Source organism: Prionailurus bengalensis, chromosome A2 (assembly GCF_016509475.1).
Source record: "Prionailurus bengalensis isolate Pbe53 chromosome A2, Fcat_Pben_1.1_paternal_pri, whole genome shotgun sequence".
NCBI classification, from domain to species: Eukaryota; Metazoa; Chordata; class Mammalia; order Carnivora; family Felidae; genus Prionailurus; species Prionailurus bengalensis.
Genome location: NC_057348.1, coordinates 126,581,597 through 126,601,466, shown reverse-complemented (window position 1 = coordinate 126,601,466; position 19,870 = coordinate 126,581,597). Strand labels below are relative to the sequence as shown.

The window sequence follows — 19,870 nt, the reverse complement described above, 5'->3', positions numbered from 1 at the left end:
GGCTGAAGTCGGACGCTTAACCGACTGCGCCACCCAGGCGCCCCAATGTTAGCTTTTTAAAAGGCCTTCCTGTTGTATCATTTTGATATTCTATATATTTCATAATTTCGTCTTCGTCTAAATCTCTCCCCCACAACCCAATTCCCCAATAAAAGCAGGGGAATTTTAATTATGAAATCTCTCATCATCTTCTCCATTAAGGGAGTCTAAGGCATTCGTTACTTGAAGTTTCTGCAGATCCTAAGTGGGCCTCTAGATTCACAGTCCCTTGTGGGACTACAAGATTAGGGATTGGAGAGGGACAGGTGACTTCACAGTTTTTTAAGCTATGGTTCCAAACCATCCTACTGCCTTCCCTCTCTCAGGTGATCTTGACAAAAGTTTGAAATGCACAAACCCGTCTTTTATCTTCCTACAAGTCCTGAGTAAGACATGAGATAACATCGTTTCATCTAACTGCATTATTCTCCAAGATAAATACCGGCTACCATCTCCCTATCAGAAAGGAATGTTCCCTTTATTTAATTGAGTTTACTTTCGTTGTCTGTAAAACAGAGATTACAAAAATCTGTCTCCCAGAGTTGTGAGAATTAACAAGGTGGTAGAGAGTGAGGATTTGGAGAGTGACTCTTCAGATTCAGATCAATTTTTTGTGGTAAGGTTGCTTCTCCTCATTATCCAAAACTCAGAAGCTAATAGCTTCTCAGAAGCAAAGCACTTGGCATTGTTCCTAACAAAAGGGGTCTTGCCTAATATCAGGATTAGCACCACTGGTATTATTATCATTATTATTACTACTGATTCTAGTACCATCACTTTTACATGACTGTGATAGCTTTTCTTAGGAATTTGTTTCACAAATGGGTATTTGTTTCACAAATTCTGGTCGTGAACATAGACTTTTCTCCCCAGGGATGCTTTTTAGCAGACTATTTTCCTTTCTGTCCCTGGGACCCTGCCTGACTCCTCTTTCTCTTTTTGCCTCTTTTTTTATTTCCTCTTTCTGCGGTAGTTTCTCAGAATGACAACTGTGCCCGCCGACTCAGTGCTCACTCCTGACTCTTTATTGACATCTCAGCTTTCACATGGTGTAGTTACTTTCATTTTCTCTTATGAATTGCAGTGCCGGTGGCAGATATCAAAGCGGTGGTGACGGGGAAGGACTGCCCTCATATGAAAGAGAAAGGTGCCCTTAAACAAAACAAGGTATGATTCCGAAATTATTGCAAATAGTTCTATCCACACCGTGCAGTCAGCAACTGTGGTGGGCCCAGCCCTGCTTTAGTAGCAATGCGTGTGTGCGTGTGTGTGCGTGTGTGTGTGCACGTGCGTGTGCTATTGCACATCACTTATTCCGCCCTCCTTCGTCCTTTCCTAATGCTTTTACATCTCTCAGCCTTATGATTTCACTGATCACTTTCTTTTTTTCTTCATGTTCTTTTTTTTTAATTTGAATCCAAGTTAGTTCACATATGGTGTAATAATGATTTCAGGAATAGAATTTAGTGATTCATCACTTATGTATATAACACCCAGTGCTCATCCCAACAAGTACCCTCCTTATTGCCCATCACCCATTTGGTTCATCCCCCCACCCAACACCCCCTCCAGCCACCCTCAGTTTGTGCTCTGTATTTAAGAGTCTTATGATTTGCCTTCCTCTCTGTTTTTATATTATTTTTTCTGCCCTTTCCCTATGTTCATCTGTTTTGTTTCTTAAATTTCACATATGAGTAAAATCATTTGATATTTGTCTTTCTCTGACTGACTTCACTTAGTATGCTACACTCTAGTTAGCATAATACACATCCATGTTACAAATGGCAAGGTTTTATTCTTTTTCATCGCCAAGTAATATTCCTGTGTGTGTGTGTGTGTGTGTGTGTGTGTACCACATTTTCTTTATCTATTCATTAGTTGATGGACATTTGGGCTCTTTCCATAATTTGGCTATTGTTGATAGTGCTGCTATAAACGTTGGGGTGCATATGCCCCTTTGAATCAGCACTCATGTATCCTTTAAATAATTACTGACTAGGGCACCTGGGTGGCTCAGTCAGTTGAGCATCCGACTTCGGCTCAGGTCGTGATCTCACAGCTCGTGAGTTCAAGCCCTGTGTCAGGCTCTATGCTGAAAGCTCAGAGCCTGCAGCCTGCTTCAGTTTCTGTGCCTCCCTCTCTCTCTGCCCCAACCCACTCGCATTCTGTCTCTATCTCTCTCAAAAATAAATAAGCATCAAAAAAAATTTTTTAATAAATAAATAAATACTTAGTAGTGCAATTGCTGGGTTGTAGGGTAGTTCTATTTTTAATTTTTCAAAGAACCTCATCACTTCGAATCCCCACCACCTCTTCCATTTTCTCACTTCCTGTCCCCTTCCAACCACAGGAATTGTCCCTTATTGTTGTCACCCAGCCCTCTCTCAAGCCTTCTCCACTCATCCCCATCCATTCTCAGGGCCTCTCCTAACTTCTCATTTATGTTCATGTTCTCCCTTCCCTGACTTCCTCCCCAACCTCTTTCATTTTCTTCTGCTGTCCTTACCTTCTTAGTATCTTCTCTGGAGTCTCTATGAAGCCTGGGAAAGGCAGAGACCAGATTATTCAAAATGTTTTAGAAAACTTAAGGGCCTGATAGCCTTCACAATCATGGAAAGTACTGTGAAATAACTGAAACCCATCTTAAAAGAGAAAACTTCCCCAAAGGTGAATACTGCTTAAATCTCCTTCATGTCACAATATTTTTCACCCTCCCCTCCTAGTTTACTAACCAACTGATCATCATAACAGACCATGTTCCATACTAGAGGGCATGGGGAGGAGGCATTATCTGAAAAGATGGAAGAATTTCCTTTGCCCTCAGTTTGGAAGTATTTGCCCTTGGAAGGGCCATCAGGGAACCAATTATTTGTTTCTCCCTCTCAGCATCTTGTAATACATAGTACCCATCCATGAACAAAATTATTCAGATTTATCTGGGTGCTCCAGCCACCTTGGCACCAAAAATACCACCCAGATCGATAGGTTTCTCCTTCATCGTCCATGTCTGTATCTAAGAGGAATGTAAAGCTTATACACATCTCCTTCTCAATCAGCGTTAAAGTGAACAATCTCTGCTTTGTAATTTCAAATGTTGTAAGACAAAGGGGAATCCAGGTCTGCATAGGATGACCCTGTCTATGATTAAGGAAAAACAAAAGTGCTGTGAAAGTACTATATAGGAAGATAAAGGGGAGCAGATACAACTAAGAAGACCGATGGCAAGATCATTGTTTTTTAAGTTATATAAGTATTACTCACCTCAACTCTATGTGAATTCCTTCTTTGTCAAGCCTGTCACAACACCATCACTTAATTCCTTGACTGACAAGCGTAATGACATGAGGGCATATGCCTAAGAGTCTGTGGGTCATCCGTTACACCGCATTTCTCTCTTCTTCATGATATTGGGAAACAGGGGTTGTACTTCTCATCAGATTTCAGAGGAGCATCCTTAACTTTACCAGCAAACTAACTATACCAGCCTTCACGGTCTGCCTCCTTTACCCACTGAGATGCAGAACACAGTCTCAGGGAGCACTGGCTCCACTCGGTCCCATGGTTATATAACACTTGCCGCTGAGCAGGAAACAATGAGGGGAAATTGACAGCAACAAGAGTTTATAACCCAGAGAAGATCAGGAGAGGTGTAGTTGATGGCAAAACAGAGTGCCAGGACTCATGGACTCTGAGTAGGGATAGAGAGAATTCTGTAAAATATGTGTGGAGAGATTGGTTTCAGTCCCAACATATAAAGTGCTTGGGAATTTTCACCCCTATCCTTATAGTAAAAAGAAATCGAATAAAGTGAAAATCCACAATTTTCTTGGACCTACCAGAGAACTGAGGTTGCAGGGCAAACCACCCCCCACCCCCGGAATCTGGAGAGTCCGGTATATCCAAAGAATCACAGCCAGATGTGCTCACCGGGAGCAAAATGCACCAGTGCTATAAATTGTAGGATCAGTTAAGTGACAATTCTGATTAATTGCTTTAAGCTGAGTGAGGGCTAGTGTGAGAGGGAGGAACTTGGGGTTTCAGTCTTCTGGGGGTTATACTTTCATGAGCTTTACCTCCAGGAACCCTAGAGATTCTTGCAGGGAAGAACTGAGAAGGACCACTCCTCATGTCTCTGGTGGGGGAAAGGGAAGAGTAATCGTAAAATATGCCAGAGCCTTCTTCATAACAAAGCCCTTTTTCCTATCTAGGTGAAGACAGTTTCTCCCATTTTACCCCATTTTAGCCTTTCTGCCTCAACTGTGGAGTTGGGCGTAGGGGAGAAACAGTCAACAGCAGTCAGAGCCTCAAGGAAATTGATAGGAAACTCTACAGCCAAGAAAAAGGGGAGGGGTATGAGGGGAAAGGGAAGGCTATGCAACTTGAGAAGGCGACAGCCACAAGATATAGAGCCCCTAAAAGATGAGGACTTAAGTGGGAAATTATAGAAAACTGTCCCTCACCCATGTCCTACCACCACACTAATAAGACTCCAAGATAATAATGTTGGATCAGGGCTAAAAGGTCTTCAAGGCATAAACTCTCTCTGAGGAGGAGTGCTTAGGGAACCCCAAGTCAGTAGAGGAGACAAAAACAGGGACACTACAGGAATTTGAAGCCTCTGGCACTTATAGCTATAGCAAATGTTAAACATATCCCAATTCCTTGCCAGATCAACATAAATCATCACTCTAAAGGTCTATGTATCTTACTTCCTATTACCTGACACAACATGTCTAGATCTCAACCAAAAAATTATAGGAATGCCACAAAAAAAAACAAAACAGCCCGAAGAAACAAAGCAATCATCATCAGAACCAGACTCCATTATAACACAGATGCTGGAATTATCAGACAGAATTTTAAAATAACTAGGTTGGGGGAGCCTGGGTGGCTTAGTTGGGTAAGCGTCTAACTTCAGCTCAGGTCATGATCTCATGGTTCATGAGTTTGAGCTCCCTGTCAGGCTGACAGCTCAGAGCCTGGAGCCTATTTCAGAGTGTGTCTCCCTCTCTCTCTGTCTCTCTCTCTGTCTGTCTCTCTCTCTGCACCTCCCCCACACATGCTCTGTGTCTCCCTCTCTCAAAATTAAATAAACATTAAAAAAATTAAAATGACTAGGTTATAAGTGTCATAGGCTCTAATGGAAAAAGTAGACAATCTGAAAAAACTGATGGGTAATTTAAGCAAAGAGATGGAAAGTCTAGAAATGAATCAAAAGGAAAGACTATCAATAAAAACACTGTAACAGAAGTGAAGAATGCTTCTAATAGGTTTATGAATAGACTTGACATGACCAAGGAAACTATTAGTGGCTTAAAGATGAGTCAACAGAAACTTCTAACCTGAAACTTAAAGAGGAAAAAAATGAAAACATTAGAACCCCAAAGAACTGAGGGACAATTGCAAAAGGTATAACATATGTGTAATTAGAATACCAGAAGAAAAAGAATGGAGCAAAAGAAATATTGAAAGAATGGCTAATGGAATCCAAAATTAATGACAGACATAAAATCACAAATCCAGGAAGTTTAGAGGACACTAAGCAGGATAACTACTCAAAAAGAAAAACAAAAACCACTTGGGCATGGAATATGCCAACTTCAGAAAACCAAAGACAAGGAACTGTAAGGAGAAATTCACAAATCCATGATTATATGGGGATTTCAACACCCCTCTGTCAGTAACTGATAGATGAAGCAGACAGAAAATCAGTAAAGATATTGATGACCAGAAGAGCACCATCAGTCAACTTCATCTAATTAACATTAGTAGAAAATCCATCTGACAACAGCAGACTACACATTCTTCTCTAGCTCACAAGAGACATTTCACCAAGATAGACCAGATTCTGGGCCATAAAATATATCCTAACAAATTTAAAAGAATAACAATCATACAAAGTATGTTCTCAGACCAGAGTGGAATTAAGCTAGAAATCAGTAACAGAAAGATAGCTGGAAAATCTCCCCAAATATTTGGAAGTTTAAGAACACACTTCTAAATAACCCATAGTTCAAAGAAATCTCAAGGGAAATTACAAAATAAACTAAATAGAAATAAAATATAACTTATCAAAATGTGTGGGATGGGGCAAAAGCAGTGCTTAGAGGGAAAATTATAACATTAAATGCATATATATTAGAAAAGAAGTAAGATTTAAAATCAATAAATTTTCTACCTTAGGAAACTGGAGAAAAGCAATATAAGCCTAAAGCAAACAGAAGAAAAGAAATAATTAATATTAGAGTAGAAATCAATGAAACTGAAAACAGTAGAGAAAATCAACAAAGGCAAAACTTGGTTTTTAGAAGAGATTAATAAAATTTATAAACTTCCAGCCTGACTAACCAAGAAAAAATGAGAAAAGACACAAGTTACCAATATCAAAACAGGTGTGGGGATGATGGTCTCATTTGAGCGTATGATATGTGTGGGTGATGTGGCCTTCCTGTGTCAGACTCCTCTCCCCTTAGAGGAGATCAACAAAACAAACTGAGTAAATGGCGTTTTCCAATCTATTTTGGGTTTTGGTTTTTGTTTTTTTTGTCGTGGAACTCATGGAAAATTGAATGGATGGATGGATGGATGGATGGATGGATGGATGGATGGATAAATGGGGCCCAGTGCTATAAACACATAGATAAATAGCCAGTAGAGGCTATTTCCTGGTATTCACTGGTCTAGATGTTCTGGTCACCACCAGCTCTTCCAGGCTACTTTGAGGGCTGAGACAGGCAGTATGTCTGCCAGCCTGGCTCTTTCATTGCATACACATGAAAATTGTTTGTCTTGCAACATCTATAGTGTTCATACACCCAGTTCATCAGGCAAAACATCAAAAGGCAAAGAGGAAGCTGTGGGTTCTGAGAATTGCCTTCCTCAATCCCACACACCCACACCCCTTCTCCTAGTACTCCACAGGGCTGTTGCTCCCTACCTCTGGGACTTCTGGTAGAAAAGGGGAGACCTGCAGCTTAAAAGGAGACCTGACCAAAATGTGTCCACAAGAGATCTGTCAGTACATGGTAGAGGAAATAACTAAGGTGTGTTGCTGGCTCTTCAGACAGTTTTTCCAACTAGAGGGTAGGTTCTGACATTTCATGCCATGGGTCTTTTGGTTAGTTTAATCGCTGAGCAAGACAAACTGAGAATTAGGGTCCATAAGGGAGACACTTCATTAATAGCAATATATTGGTAACTGACAGGACTTCTCACTCATTCAACATCTGAGATGTCAGGCACTGTCTAAGGTCCTGGGAATAGGAAAGGGAAAGGAACCAAACCTTTCCCTGAAGGCACAGGCACTTCTTCCTAGAGTCATTCACTCAGTCAGCATTGGATGCCAGTCAAGATGAGCTTTGAGCATAAGTAGTGAACATAGTCCCCAGAAGGAAGATCTACCAGATATCATTGATATGGATAGGACTATCCTTGACATAGCAGAAGCTTCCCTCTCACCATGTCCTAGAATCCAGCTTTTATTTTTCCAATGTGATTCATGAACCTGAAATAAGAAGCAGATTATACTAGAAGCTAATGTTCTAACATCAGCTTGAAAACCCTGGTATTAACCCAAAAGCCTTTACTGAGATTTACTTTATTCATCATTCATACTCATATGACATTGAGTATCTTCCTTGTACCATGCCAGTGCCAGGAGCTAGGAATTGAAAGATAAGTACAACCTGGCCCCTGGCCTTGGGTGTCTAGTAAATATAAAATTTATGTGCCAACATGCAATTATAATCCAATATTGTCTATGCCCCAGAACCTTTAAATACAGGGAGAGTCTGGGAGACTTGAAAAGGCTCCCGGAGGAAATGGTATCTGAGCTGAGTTTTGAAAAGGAATTGTTCAGGGGTAGAAGCAAGAGGAAGACTTTCTAGGAGGAGGAGAGAGTATGTGAAAAGGCACAGGGGCTTTCCAATATATGAAAGAATATCCTCTGATTGAGAGACATTGAATTTACAGTATAGGATTGATAGAGACAGAGAGAAGAAAATGAGTGGGAGAACTATTGGCTGATAATGCTAAGATAGATTGGGGCCAGAAAGTTACAGCTGCCTGAAGAAGGCAGTATCCTCTATTATTATGTACTACATGAATGAGTAATTTTTGCCTTCTAAAATAGAAACTCAAACTCATAGAGATATAGATGAGCAGCAGTGTGTTACAGCTATGAAATCTACTGCTACGCCTATGGCCAATTTTAGCACACACACACATGCCAAGTTATACCCTATGTCTTTAATCAAAATGCTTTGCCCTCAAGACGACCTAGATACATGGTGGAGAACCAACACAGTTCAAGTGAATGCTGGGAAAGATGGCCAAATAAGGCATGTCATCCCGAAACAATAAAAGGAATGGCAGCCAACACTGGATACTGAAAATATGTTGTATCAAACTCTACTCTTGTGTTCAGTCAGTCCATCATTTGACCCCTGGAAAATGGCAATCCTTAAAACAAAGTGCCATCCATGCCCAGAATTTCTCTGAGCTCCCCTGACCTAGCATGTCTTATCACTGGTCTTAGGGCCCAGGAGTTGAGGATGGGGTCAGAGGCCCCAGGGCATGGGTTGGGGGGGAATCTTCAGTTTCTCCTGCCTCCCATATCCCCAGAATTCTCCCATCCCAGGACTTCCTTCACATGCTGAGAGATGTGAATTAATGGAATAGAAGATGAAAATAAGGAGCTCCTGAACATTGTTTTTCACTGAATTAAATCCAGAGGGCATAAAAGACCTTAGGTTGTGAATAGCAAAGCCCCAGAGCATCAGATGTCTGAGTGCCATGGAGCGTGATGAAACCCAAGAGGGGGACGTTCCCCAGACCCATGACCACCACTCTACCATCTCCTGGCACCTCTTTCCCTCACAGACAGTTTGGACAGGTGGCAGCTTCTGGAGTGTTAGTCCAAGAGGTGGCATCGCTCCCAGCTCTGTAGCCTCTGTGCTTGAAGTGCTGAAGAGCTGACCTCCACCAACGACTCAATGACAACAAGCCAGAGACGTCAATAAAACTCATTACAGGCGATAGCAGCCTTTAATGCAGTCATGTGGTTCAGAGAATTAATTCCTCCCACCCCTCCTAGGCAGCTTTAGTGAAATGAAAGTGGGGATTGACATCGTCACGAATTTCCCATTTCCTGCCTGTGTTTATCAGGAATCTAGGTCATGACAACTCCGTTCATTCACTCACGTCCTCACTGGTTTATGCCTTAGGAGGGCAGAGCCTGAAGTTTGCAGGCCCCCTCCTTTCTCTTCCTTCTCTGTGCCTCTGCAGAACAGACGGTGTCACAAGGACAACCACACTGACACTCTGGCCTCAAGTGACTTTAGCACCTAGTCAAGCAGCTGCTTCTGGGCCCTGGTGGTGTTCACACTGGCTGTCATTTGCAAGGGGATGATTCACGTGACTGCCCTCAGCAGAGGACCGGTTGTCCAGCATCTGCCCAGAAATCTGTTTGTGAATTTCACCTTTTTCCAGTAACCTCTGAAGCTCACCTAGGGTGGCTGCCAGGCTGCCATATACTGACTGGTCGTTCACAAGCAAAGCCTATCCTCCCCTTTCTATCCAATCGCTCAAGCATGAGTCAGAGGGTTTTCCTGAATGTTACTAAAATTTGTAAAAAATCATTTATATCAATGTTCCTAATCTAAGAACAATTTTTTCATGAATATATGAGATCAGAGCTTATATTTTATTGAAAAAAAAGTTTTAAGCTTTTTTGAAAGAAAAAATAATCCCAGCATCTTAACATGATTTTCATTTCACATAATTTGCCTCCAGTCTCTGTTCACAGGTAGACATTGTTCATTATTGTGATCAGCATGTAAATAACATTCATTTTTCTTGATTTTTGTCACATCAGATCAGTTCTTCATAATTATTATACTGAATGGCTGGCTAAATATAGTTCTCTGCTCATTTGTGGTTTCTTTACTTGTTTACCCAAAGTGGGGAGGACATTTATTTGGTTCTCATATTATGCTCTTACAGGTAATAATGTATACAGTTTTTTGCTTGGTTATGAGAATTTTAGGAATAATCCCAGGAATGAGATCCCCAGTTCTTGATAAGGATTGCCTAAATGTTTTTTTTTTAAAAAGATAACACCAATTTATGATATCACTAGTAGGGCTCATGACAAACTAAAAGACCCAAGGGAGATGCCAAACTTAGTGGAAAAAATATTTTTGTTTCGTTTGGTGAGCTCTTTTTTGTTTTATTTTAATATTATTGACCTTCACTGGGCAGACCTGAATGGGGGCCTGAGAGAGAAGAAAGGAAAATGGGGATGGGGTAGTTTTACAGAAGCTCCCATTCTTGACTTGGCATTCTTTCCTTCACTTGTTCCTACTTCAGGCAGGGTGAGGAGGCTGAAAGAGTGTGAGATACTGGTAGGTCTGGGCTCAGAACAAGAGCTGTTCCTTCTTCATGAGTCAGATACAGACAAACCTCCCGAGAGCCCAAATAGCCGGATGGTTGACTTTGTCAGGAGAGGCATCCAGCTAATGCTAAGCCTTCAGAATTCACTTGGCAAGAACTCTTTAACCCATTTGAAATTCTGAGGTCTGGTGGCGTTGACCTCATCTAGACAGATGAGGTCCATCTTCTTTCTGGGGCATTCTCGCTGTGCATGAGTGGCCAAAGGCAAATCCTCTGATAGATGTTAGGCAGAGAGTGATGTGGAAAGATATGTCCTCCTGAGAAATTATGCAATATCTGTGTGTTATAACAATGTAGAGCACCAATGTGGATACACTTGGCCCTTCTCCAGATTAGGAGCTGGTAGGGTGTTGAGATGTGCCGTGACTGTCATCTTGCAAAGATTGTATCCTGCTGACTGCTCAAACTAGTAGAATAATCATTGTGCCCAATACTGTACAGCACATAGAATTAAATTCTTAAGACATATATACATATTAGACATGACAGTGTCTCAGCCAAGGTCATACAGCTACAATGAAATGGCAGTGGTGTTTAGTCCTTGGCCCTTTGTTCTGACTCATAGCCTGCACTCAACAGGCACTCACCAATGAAGGAACCCGGGCATTCTGACACTGGGCCCTTGCTTCTCCGTTATACTCTGCAGCCTCTTTGGATAAAATTTAAGTTTTGTGTGGCCTTTGCTCTACAGTAGCTTAAGGAACAAAGGGCCTAAAGATAATGAGTTCACCCACAAGCCTCATGGGCTCCCATGTAGCTTTCAAGTTTTAGGAAGCTCAGACCCACATGGACATCTGTGTATTTGGGGTAATCAACGATAGAGCAGCCCTTAATCTGCTGGTTAGGGAAGAGTTTACTATTTCTCAAGGCCTCCCTGGACCTGGAAAGGAGATGCTGAAGAAACAAGAGTGGCATGGCTTTGGGGCTATATGGCTTTGGACAGTCATTTAACTTCTCCAAGCCCCTGCCATAAAAGAGAAATGATCCCACTTGTGCAAGGATTATCTTGAGAATTAAACGAGATGGTTCATGCAGGCTTCCCCTGAATAGAAGGAAAGTGTTGTGAACCTTGGGAAAAAAGGATGCTCCTTCCCCCCATCAGCCTCACTGACAAGCCCCTCTTGTGTGGGCTTATTCCACATTCAGTCCGCAACCATTTGTAACCGTGGAACGAATGTACCCATTCTTAACGTGGTACTTTCTCTCATCCCTTGCAGGAGGTGCTTGAACTTGCTTTCTCGATCTTGTATGACTCAAACTGCCAGCTGAACTTCATAGCGCCTGACAAACACGAGGTAAGGGTCTCAGTGGGGTTAATTTGTGAGAGAGTGTCACATTTTCTCTAGAAGAGCAAGCAAGAGAGAAATATTGGAAATAAATTTCATTTTAAAAAAAGCCTGCCTAAGAAAAATCATGAACAAAGGAACATCTTGTTGATTTGGAATAGAATGGAGACTTCTTTAAAAACTGCCCATTATAACCAATTCAACCTCTTACTAGCTCGACCAGTAGTTCATGGTAAAGAAAAAGAATGTACAAATGCTTCATACTCAGCAAGGACATAATTGTCGACTTGAAGAAGAATCAGCCCTGGTCAAGCGCTGGTTTTCACTGAGTATTTAATTTTTAGTCAGGATCTTCCCAAGATAAACGTGTCTCTCTTCTTTAAAACATTTGATGAAGTAGGTTTTCTACCATGTTTCTTTAAGTTATTTTAAGAGTTTTGGGCTGTCTCTGCTGTTGGAATTTTATTTTTGAGATGATTTTATTCCTTTTTGACATCTTGTTATATGTATAATTTGTTTCTCTTCTTGAAGCATGCTATCAGCTATATTTAAAATATTTAGCATAGATCTAGGAAAATGTATTTGTAAGGTGAAATAGCAGCTATGGTTGATTTAACTTGTTCTCTTGTAAACCAGAGCCCAATATTATGTTTGAAACTCTTATTTTTAGATGATACCATTCAAATTTTTGTTTTACATGCGGTTGCATAAACAGCTTTTAGAAAGGAAGAGAACATTTTAATGGAACCTGACTTTTGTTTCCCATCTCCCCTAGGAGACTCTGCTCATTTAGAAGTTATTCAGTATCTAGTTTTCACTGGTTTAAAGCTTTTGCATAAAATTGTACATCCCAAAGAGAGAGGAAAGATTAGATGCAAATCCTGCATTTAGAATGGTGCTTAAATGTAATTCTGTGTTACTTGACATTTAGTTTGCAAAAGGGTATGACTTTGTCTTCATCTTTCTGAAAATAGATACTGTGTCCTACCATTTCTCTTTTTAAACAAAATTGTGGTTATTCACAGGCCACCATATTTAAGACATATACAGCTTATACATAGTAGTATAGAAAACTGCTTTAAAATGTAGAAATGTGGATGTTATTTAAATCTCTGCAAGGCTGTTTTCTCCAGTTTGCATTAATTCCAGATAAGGATAAATGTTCTGGGACTGCCAAATTTTATTTGTAACTGCCACATTTTATTGACATAGTGAGGAGAAAAATGCCATACACTTGTGAATACTTTTGCTGTCTTCAAATCTCTTTCATATGTATTACCTCATTTTATTTGCATCCTCGGTCAATAAAACAGAACATTCTATTACAGGTATCTTCATTTACCACATAAGGAGAGTGGTCTCCCAAAATCGAATACCTCAACATTAGTAAAAATGATAGTACTTACAACCAGTGTGGATTGCCCTGTGCCAGGCATCCTCTGTACTTCCCCTCACTTAATCTTCACATACCTCTGAAAGAAACAAACTGTGATTATGCCCATTCGATAAAGGAGGGAAGTGAGTCACAAAGAGGTTAAGAAAGTTGTCCAGAGTCAAACAAGTAGTACATAACAGAGCTAGAATTTAAACCACAGGACCCTTGCTCCAGAAACCCCGTCTCCCTGGCCCCTGCACTGTGTAGCCAGGAAGGTGGAGAGCAGGACCTGAACTCAGCTTCCTGCCAGTGCCTGTCACCAAGTGTCAGCAGTTAATCAACTCGGGGCCAATCTGGTCTCCCCTATACCTCCACCCACACCCAATTGCCCCCTCCAGATTCCTATCAAAGTAAATCCAATTATAGTGTTTATTTGCAAATATTCCTGTGTGCATCTCTGAAAATAGCATCCATTTTGAAACCTAACTACAATACCACTATTACACCTGACTTTTTTAGACATTTTGATACTACCATCTGTAATCGGTTTTCAGATTTCTCCACTTGCCTCGTGTATGTATGTGTGTGTGTGAGTGTGTGTGTGTGTTTCTTTTATACTTTGTTCCGATCAGAATCCAAATAAGGTCCATGCATAGAAATTGATTAACTTGTTTCTTCAGTTTCTTTGAATCTGTAGGTTCCTCTCTTTCTCTCTATCTCCCTGTCTTATGAGCATCTGCTTTTGCTTTTTTTTTTTCCTTTGCAATTTATTCATTGAAAAAAAACAAGTCAGGGGCGCCTGGGTGGCTCAGTCGGTTGAGCGCCGACTTCGGCTCAGGTCACGATCTCGCGGTCCGTGAGTTCGAGCCCCACATCGGGCCCCTGTGCTGACAGCTCAGAGCCCAGAGCCTGTTTCAGATTCTGTGTCTCCCTCTCTCTGACCCTCCCCCATTCATGCTCTGTCTCTCTCTGTCTCAAAAATAAATAAACGTCAAAAAAAATTTAAAAGAAAAAAACAAGTCATCTGTCTGGTAACCTTGCTGAGAGTCTAGATTTTGCTTTATTATAAGTATGTGTATTAGTTTGCTGTGGTCACTGTTGCAAAAAATTACCACAAATTTAGTGGCTTAAAACAACATAAATGTATTACCTTACAATTCTGGAGGTCAGAAGATGCACGTCTTTGGGGGCTAAAATCAAAGTATTGGCAGGCCTGAATTCCTTTATGGAGGGTCTAGGGGAAAATCTGCTTCCTTGCCCTTTCCACTTTGGAAGGCCACCAGCATTCCTTAGCCACAGCCTCCATTTGTCCACGGAGGTTGAGTCTCCATAGCACTTCATTCCAACCTCCTCCTTCTCTGTAGTCAGAACTCCCTCTCTCACTCACTCCTATTCTGTTTCCCTCTTCTATGTTTTAAGGACCCTTGTGATTACATTAGGCCCACCTGGACAATCTCAGATAACCTTTCTACTTGAAGATCAGCTGATTAGCAATTTTAATCCCCTTTGCTGTTTACCCCAACATCCTCACAGGCTCCAGGGATTAGGACATGTTTGCCCTTAAAAGGAGAGTTTATTCTGCCTACTGCAACCTGCACTGTTACTTCTCATGTTTATCTGTCTCCTGTGTTTCCTGTTCAGTGATAGTTAGAGGATTAATCTAATTCAGGCACAACTTTAAGCAACAGTGGTGTTGTATTTGATTGTCTATCTTTCGGAGATGTTAGCAACCATTGATGATTATTGCCTAGATCCTTGGACCCATTAGACATTGGAAAAGGTTAATATCTCAATTCTATCATTCCCTTCTCATTTATTAGCGGGGAAACTGGACCCATATTTGAGGTAATACAATTTACATATAATAGACAGGATAAATACTTGATTCCCGTTATTAGTCTTCAAAATAATTCCTCATCTTCCAAATGAGAACAATGAAGTGTTTTGGCGTTTGAGCATCATTATAAAGTAATGGATGTAAACATATCAGTGTTGTTGTGTTTTTTTTTTAATTTTTTTTTTCAACGTTTATTTTTGGGACAGAGAGAGACAGAGCATGAACGCGGGAGGGGCAGAGAGAGAGGGAGACACAGAATCGGAAACAGGCTCCAGGCTCTGAGCCATCAGCCCAGAGCCTGACGCGGGGCTCGACCTCACGGACCGCGAGATCGTGACCTGGCTGAAGTCGGACGCTTAACCAACTGTGCCACCCAGGCGCCCTGCAAACATATCAGTGTTTTAATAGGTTGCAGTTATTATCATTATCAATGTCCAAATTGTCCTATCTAGAGAAAGTCGGAGCACCTTCTGGTTGACTTCTGTGTCCAATTGACATGACCCCAGATGTCTTTGACAACTTTTCAGTCATTTTGCTATGACAAAATATTCCAGGCTCCTCTTGCATGTTTTCTGCTTTCTCTCTTTGGAGTCTTGGTCCCTTTTTGGTAGAAAATGGTATTTAGCAACCAGAATCTGGGCATTAGGTGTGCTTACTATTGCTTGGTTCATCATTATTTTTAGGTCTTTTTATGGGCAAAGCTAAGAGCTATGGTGTTTTTTAAAAGACAAAATACATTGTAAGTTCATCTTGATACTTCAAACTCAGATTCTGTACTACAGAGTTTTTATTTATTGGTTGATGTACTTTTTAATAAAATTTTCTGTGCCTGCTGCTTCTCAAAAGAAAGGCGCCACAGAAGTATTCCTGTGGGTTACATTAATCTGTACTAGGAAGCTAGCCAGGACTGGCATGGCTGTACAAAAAGCAGTAATCCCAGCACTTAGGGATTTACAGCGTTTGAGCTGGAAGGAGCCTTAGAGAGCATGGAGTTCAGTGGTACCAGTATCTGGAGGTATATCAGAATTCAGTGGAAGTTTTTCTGAATAAAATTTACTTACCCAAGATATGCAAGTTCATGATCTCCAGGGTAGGACCTCAGTATCTATTTTTATCAAAGCTATTTATGTGGAAATGGATGTTTAGATGAGTTCAGAATCTATCTAAGGTATTACTGAGGACATTAATACTTCCAGAGATCTCTTAGCGCTCAACTGATATTTAGATGGGTTAAATGCTTTGGCAGAGATCACATAGCCAAGGCAAAGTTCTACAGTTCAGGGCTGCACTACTAAGACATACAACCTCATAATACAGGCATGGTGCTTCTCCTCAGCTGAGAAAGTGGTGCCATCGGTGGGCACCATGGTGAGACTTCCATATCACTGTGACTTAAGATTTGTAAAGTCCTTGCAGTCTTGTAGTACCTTTTATGTTGAGATATGTTATATTCCTCACCACAGCCCAGGTAACCACACTGCAAAGGACAAGCTAAGTAGGGTCTGGAATTGTCACTTGACTGAGTGAGGGCAGGACAAAGGGGAATCTAGAGCATGTTCTAGAAGGAAGACTAGTCTGACAGTAGGAGCAGAGCAATTGGTATCACAGAGATCCTCTGTAGGACTAGAACATCCTAAAAGGTGAGAAGAACACAGCATCCAGAATGCAGGCGGTTTTCTCAGATTCTGGCAGCAGAAGCTAGTCCTTCCACCAGGTATCATGGCTCTAATACCATGTCCCCAACTTACAGCCCCTGGGAGGGAAGCTGACAAGAACAAAGCAGGTCCTCAGATAAACAAGGGACAGTTTCTTCCCTCAAGGAGTTCACAGTCAACTGGAGAAACAAAGAGCATGGTTCCTTTTAATGAGAAAGGAAGAATAAAATTCTTAGTTCGGTGCTCTGGAGGGCCTTCCCAGAAAAGCCACGTCCCCAGGAACCAGGCTTCAGAGATATGGAGGAGAAAAGCTCTGGAAACTGAAGACTCAGGCAGAAGAGACAGACAGCCAACCCACCTCCCATGAAAATCACCCAATAATTTTAGCCATTTTGTCCACCAGACATTGGGCAGCGCTTTTGCTGAGAAATGCAAAGGTGGGACTACCTTTGGCTCCAGGGCAGGTGTGGACTGTCATAGTGAGTGTTAGGAATAACGTAGGAGAGGCAGAGATTAGCCACTAGACTAGGAACCATGCTTGTAGTCAGGAAAGAAGCAAGCTCAATGTAATGCCGAGCGCAGTAGTGTTGGAATATATTGTACCAAAAGCTTAAAATCAGACTCACTGGTGGGATGTTAGAGACGTCATGTTGCAAAGTCATGCAGATCCGAAATCCTCCTGCTATTATGTAAGAAGGCATTATTTGCATGGAAGCATGCAGACACTAGAGTCAGATTGCCTGGGTTCGAATCCCACTACCTGCTACCAAGTTACTCAGCCTCTCAGGGCCTTGGTTCCCTTGACTGCAAAACAGAGATGATAACAGAAGTGTCAACTCTATGAAATGATGATCTAGGCAAAGCACCTTCTCCAGAGCCTAGCACATGTTGAATAATCAGTGTTAACCATTGTTACTACACTTGTGATTGTCATCAGTAGTTACACTTGTCGCCTCCTTTTCCACCAGTACTGTATCTGGACAGATGGGCTGAATGCGCTGCTGGGGAAAGACATGATGAGTGAGCTGACCCGGAATGACTTGGACACCCTGCTCAGCATGGAAATCAAGCTCCGCCTCCTCGACCTGGAAAACATTCAGATCCCCGACGCACCTCCACCCATCCCCAAGGAGCCCAGCAACTATGACTTCGTCTATGACTGTAACTGAAGTGGCCGGGCCCAGAAGCACCCCCTCCAAAACTGGAAAATCTAGCTAATGGGAGAGAAGAATGAAAACACACCCACGCCTTGGAACCCTCTCGCGGTCAAGAGAAGCTGTGGGTCAACACTTTCTTTGGCCTCGCCTCTAGCCCCAGCGTTCTTCTGCCCCTACCTGGCATCCTGCTCACTGCCCTGATTCTGTTTCTAGACTCCATTGCTTTAGGTCACTTCCCATGCTACAGTCTACTGGTGGGAGCAGAGCAAAACCCACCGCCAATAAGAGATCCAAAGGGCCCTTCCGTCCTATCCCCCATCAGGCACATCCTCCCTCCCCGGAATGTGCAAGCCGGCAGCTCCAGACTGCCCCCAAACCTGCCCGCCAGGCGGAAGGGAGTGCCCCAGTGCTTGCGTCTGGAAGAAACAGCCTAGCTTCTCGAGAAGACCAAACACCACCTCCTCGTTCCCTTTCTCTCTAGAGTCCGCTCACACCACCAGTTCCGTGTGAATTGAAATCAGCTTCCAAATCCCTTCCCTCCTCCGTCCAGGCCTTTGCCTCGTGCTGTTCCTCTCTGGTCCCAAGAGCAGCAGCAGCAGCCTCCTCCTAGCTTTCGCCAGCACCGGGTCTCCCGGACACAGTCCCAGGTCCCATGCCCACTTCACATCTGCACTGTGACTGTGACCTACCTTCCTTCCTCGCCAGCTAGTCTTGAGTGTCCTCTCTCTGCCCCAGCCCACACCTGCCTTCTTCATGCCTCACACCCTTCCGGCCCCTTCGCTGAAAGCACAAATGGTGAAATCAGTTGTCGTCCCCATCTCTAATATACTAAACCTAATGCCTCTGTGGCAGGCGGCCCCTGTCTAAAGGTTTGGTGTTACCTTGTGCTGGGGGTTCTGCTGCAAACAGGCTCCACGGGATGGTCAAGCTGTCAGACATCCAAGTTTACATCACTGTAATTATTACAAGTATTGACAATTTGCAAGGGTTTGGGGTTGTTGTTGTTTTTTTTTTTTTTTTGCTTTGTTTTTGTACAAAAGAGTCTAACATTTTTTTGCCAAACAGATATATATTTAATGAAAAGAAGAGATACATAAATGTGTGTACTTTCAAGGTTTTTTTTAATTATTATTTTAATCCTAAACATCTTCCTGAGAATAACATTCCCTTACACATGCTGTGGAATAAAATTAATTGTGATGAGTTGGGGAGCCTGTGTTTTGATTTGGTTAACTTAGGTGCTTGCTACTCGGTCATAAGCTTCACTTGTGAGCTTGTCAGAAATGTGGCATCTTTGGCCCCACCCCAGCCCTCAGAATCAGGTGATTCACGTCCGCCACTGGCTGAGGGGACTTAACCACTGCTATGTCACCATAGATTCTGAGCATCAATAAGGAATGTTATTTCTAAGAAGATCATCTCAACTGATATAGAAAATCAGACCCACTATGTGAAAATATGGCTATTTATGTTACACTGTTGCCTCCTGACCAGGACTTTTCCTCTTTTATTTTTTTCTTCCTTACCATTGTATAATGTATAGAACTGGCCAAATTCAACACATCATACTTTGAGGGAGCACATTTAGCTATGAAAAAGAATGCAAACCCATGGACCGGAAATAAATTAAGTCAAAACTAAATAAGCCTAACTATGAGTTAATAAGATATGGGTCAGAGCCCAGCAAAGGATTTTTCTGAGGTCAGTTTCCACTGGAGGTGTATCTGGATCATAAACTCCGAGGGCCAGAAGGGATGTCAGAAAGGTCCAAGCGTGCAAATTAAGCATGGTTGCAGCACAAGTCACTCTGGGCTTGCCGCAGAAGTGTTAGATGCCTTCAGGTCACTGCTCTTTACCATCATCAAGATGTGCAATTACAGACTGACTTGAGTTGAGATGACATGGTCCAGAGCCCTCCATAAATTGCAGGGGGAAAAAAGTCCTTTAGAATCCATAGTAATTCACAGGCGATTATGCTTCCCATCAGAACACTCACACCTGACTGTCAAGTAGATGCTTCCTTTGTCATTAAGCGTTAATGACGTTAACCCACCTGTCCTTCCTGTCAG

At 42.1% G+C, this 19,870-nt stretch overlaps 1 protein-coding gene across 8 annotated transcripts in view; it reads left to right on the top strand.

The window, feature by feature from the left end:
* ELMO1 (engulfment and cell motility 1) overlaps window positions 1–19,004 on the top strand; it is a 536,725-nt gene extending 517,721 nt beyond the window's left edge. For 7 of the 8 annotated variants that reach the window (XM_043589269.1, XM_043589266.1, XM_043589268.1 and 4 more), the window contains 3 exons: window positions 1,124–1,206; window positions 11,709–11,786; window positions 17,613–19,004. In XM_043589269.1, the coding sequence (XP_043445204.1) occupies window positions 1,124–1,206; window positions 11,709–11,786; window positions 17,613–17,813 (362 nt within the window). In that variant the 3' untranslated portion in view covers window positions 17,814–19,004. The remainder of the gene's footprint in view (window positions 1–1,123; window positions 1,207–11,708; window positions 11,787–17,612) is intronic. The other variant, XR_006298577.1, reaches the window with a different exon arrangement.
* Window positions 19,005–19,870: the final 866 nt, after the last annotated feature.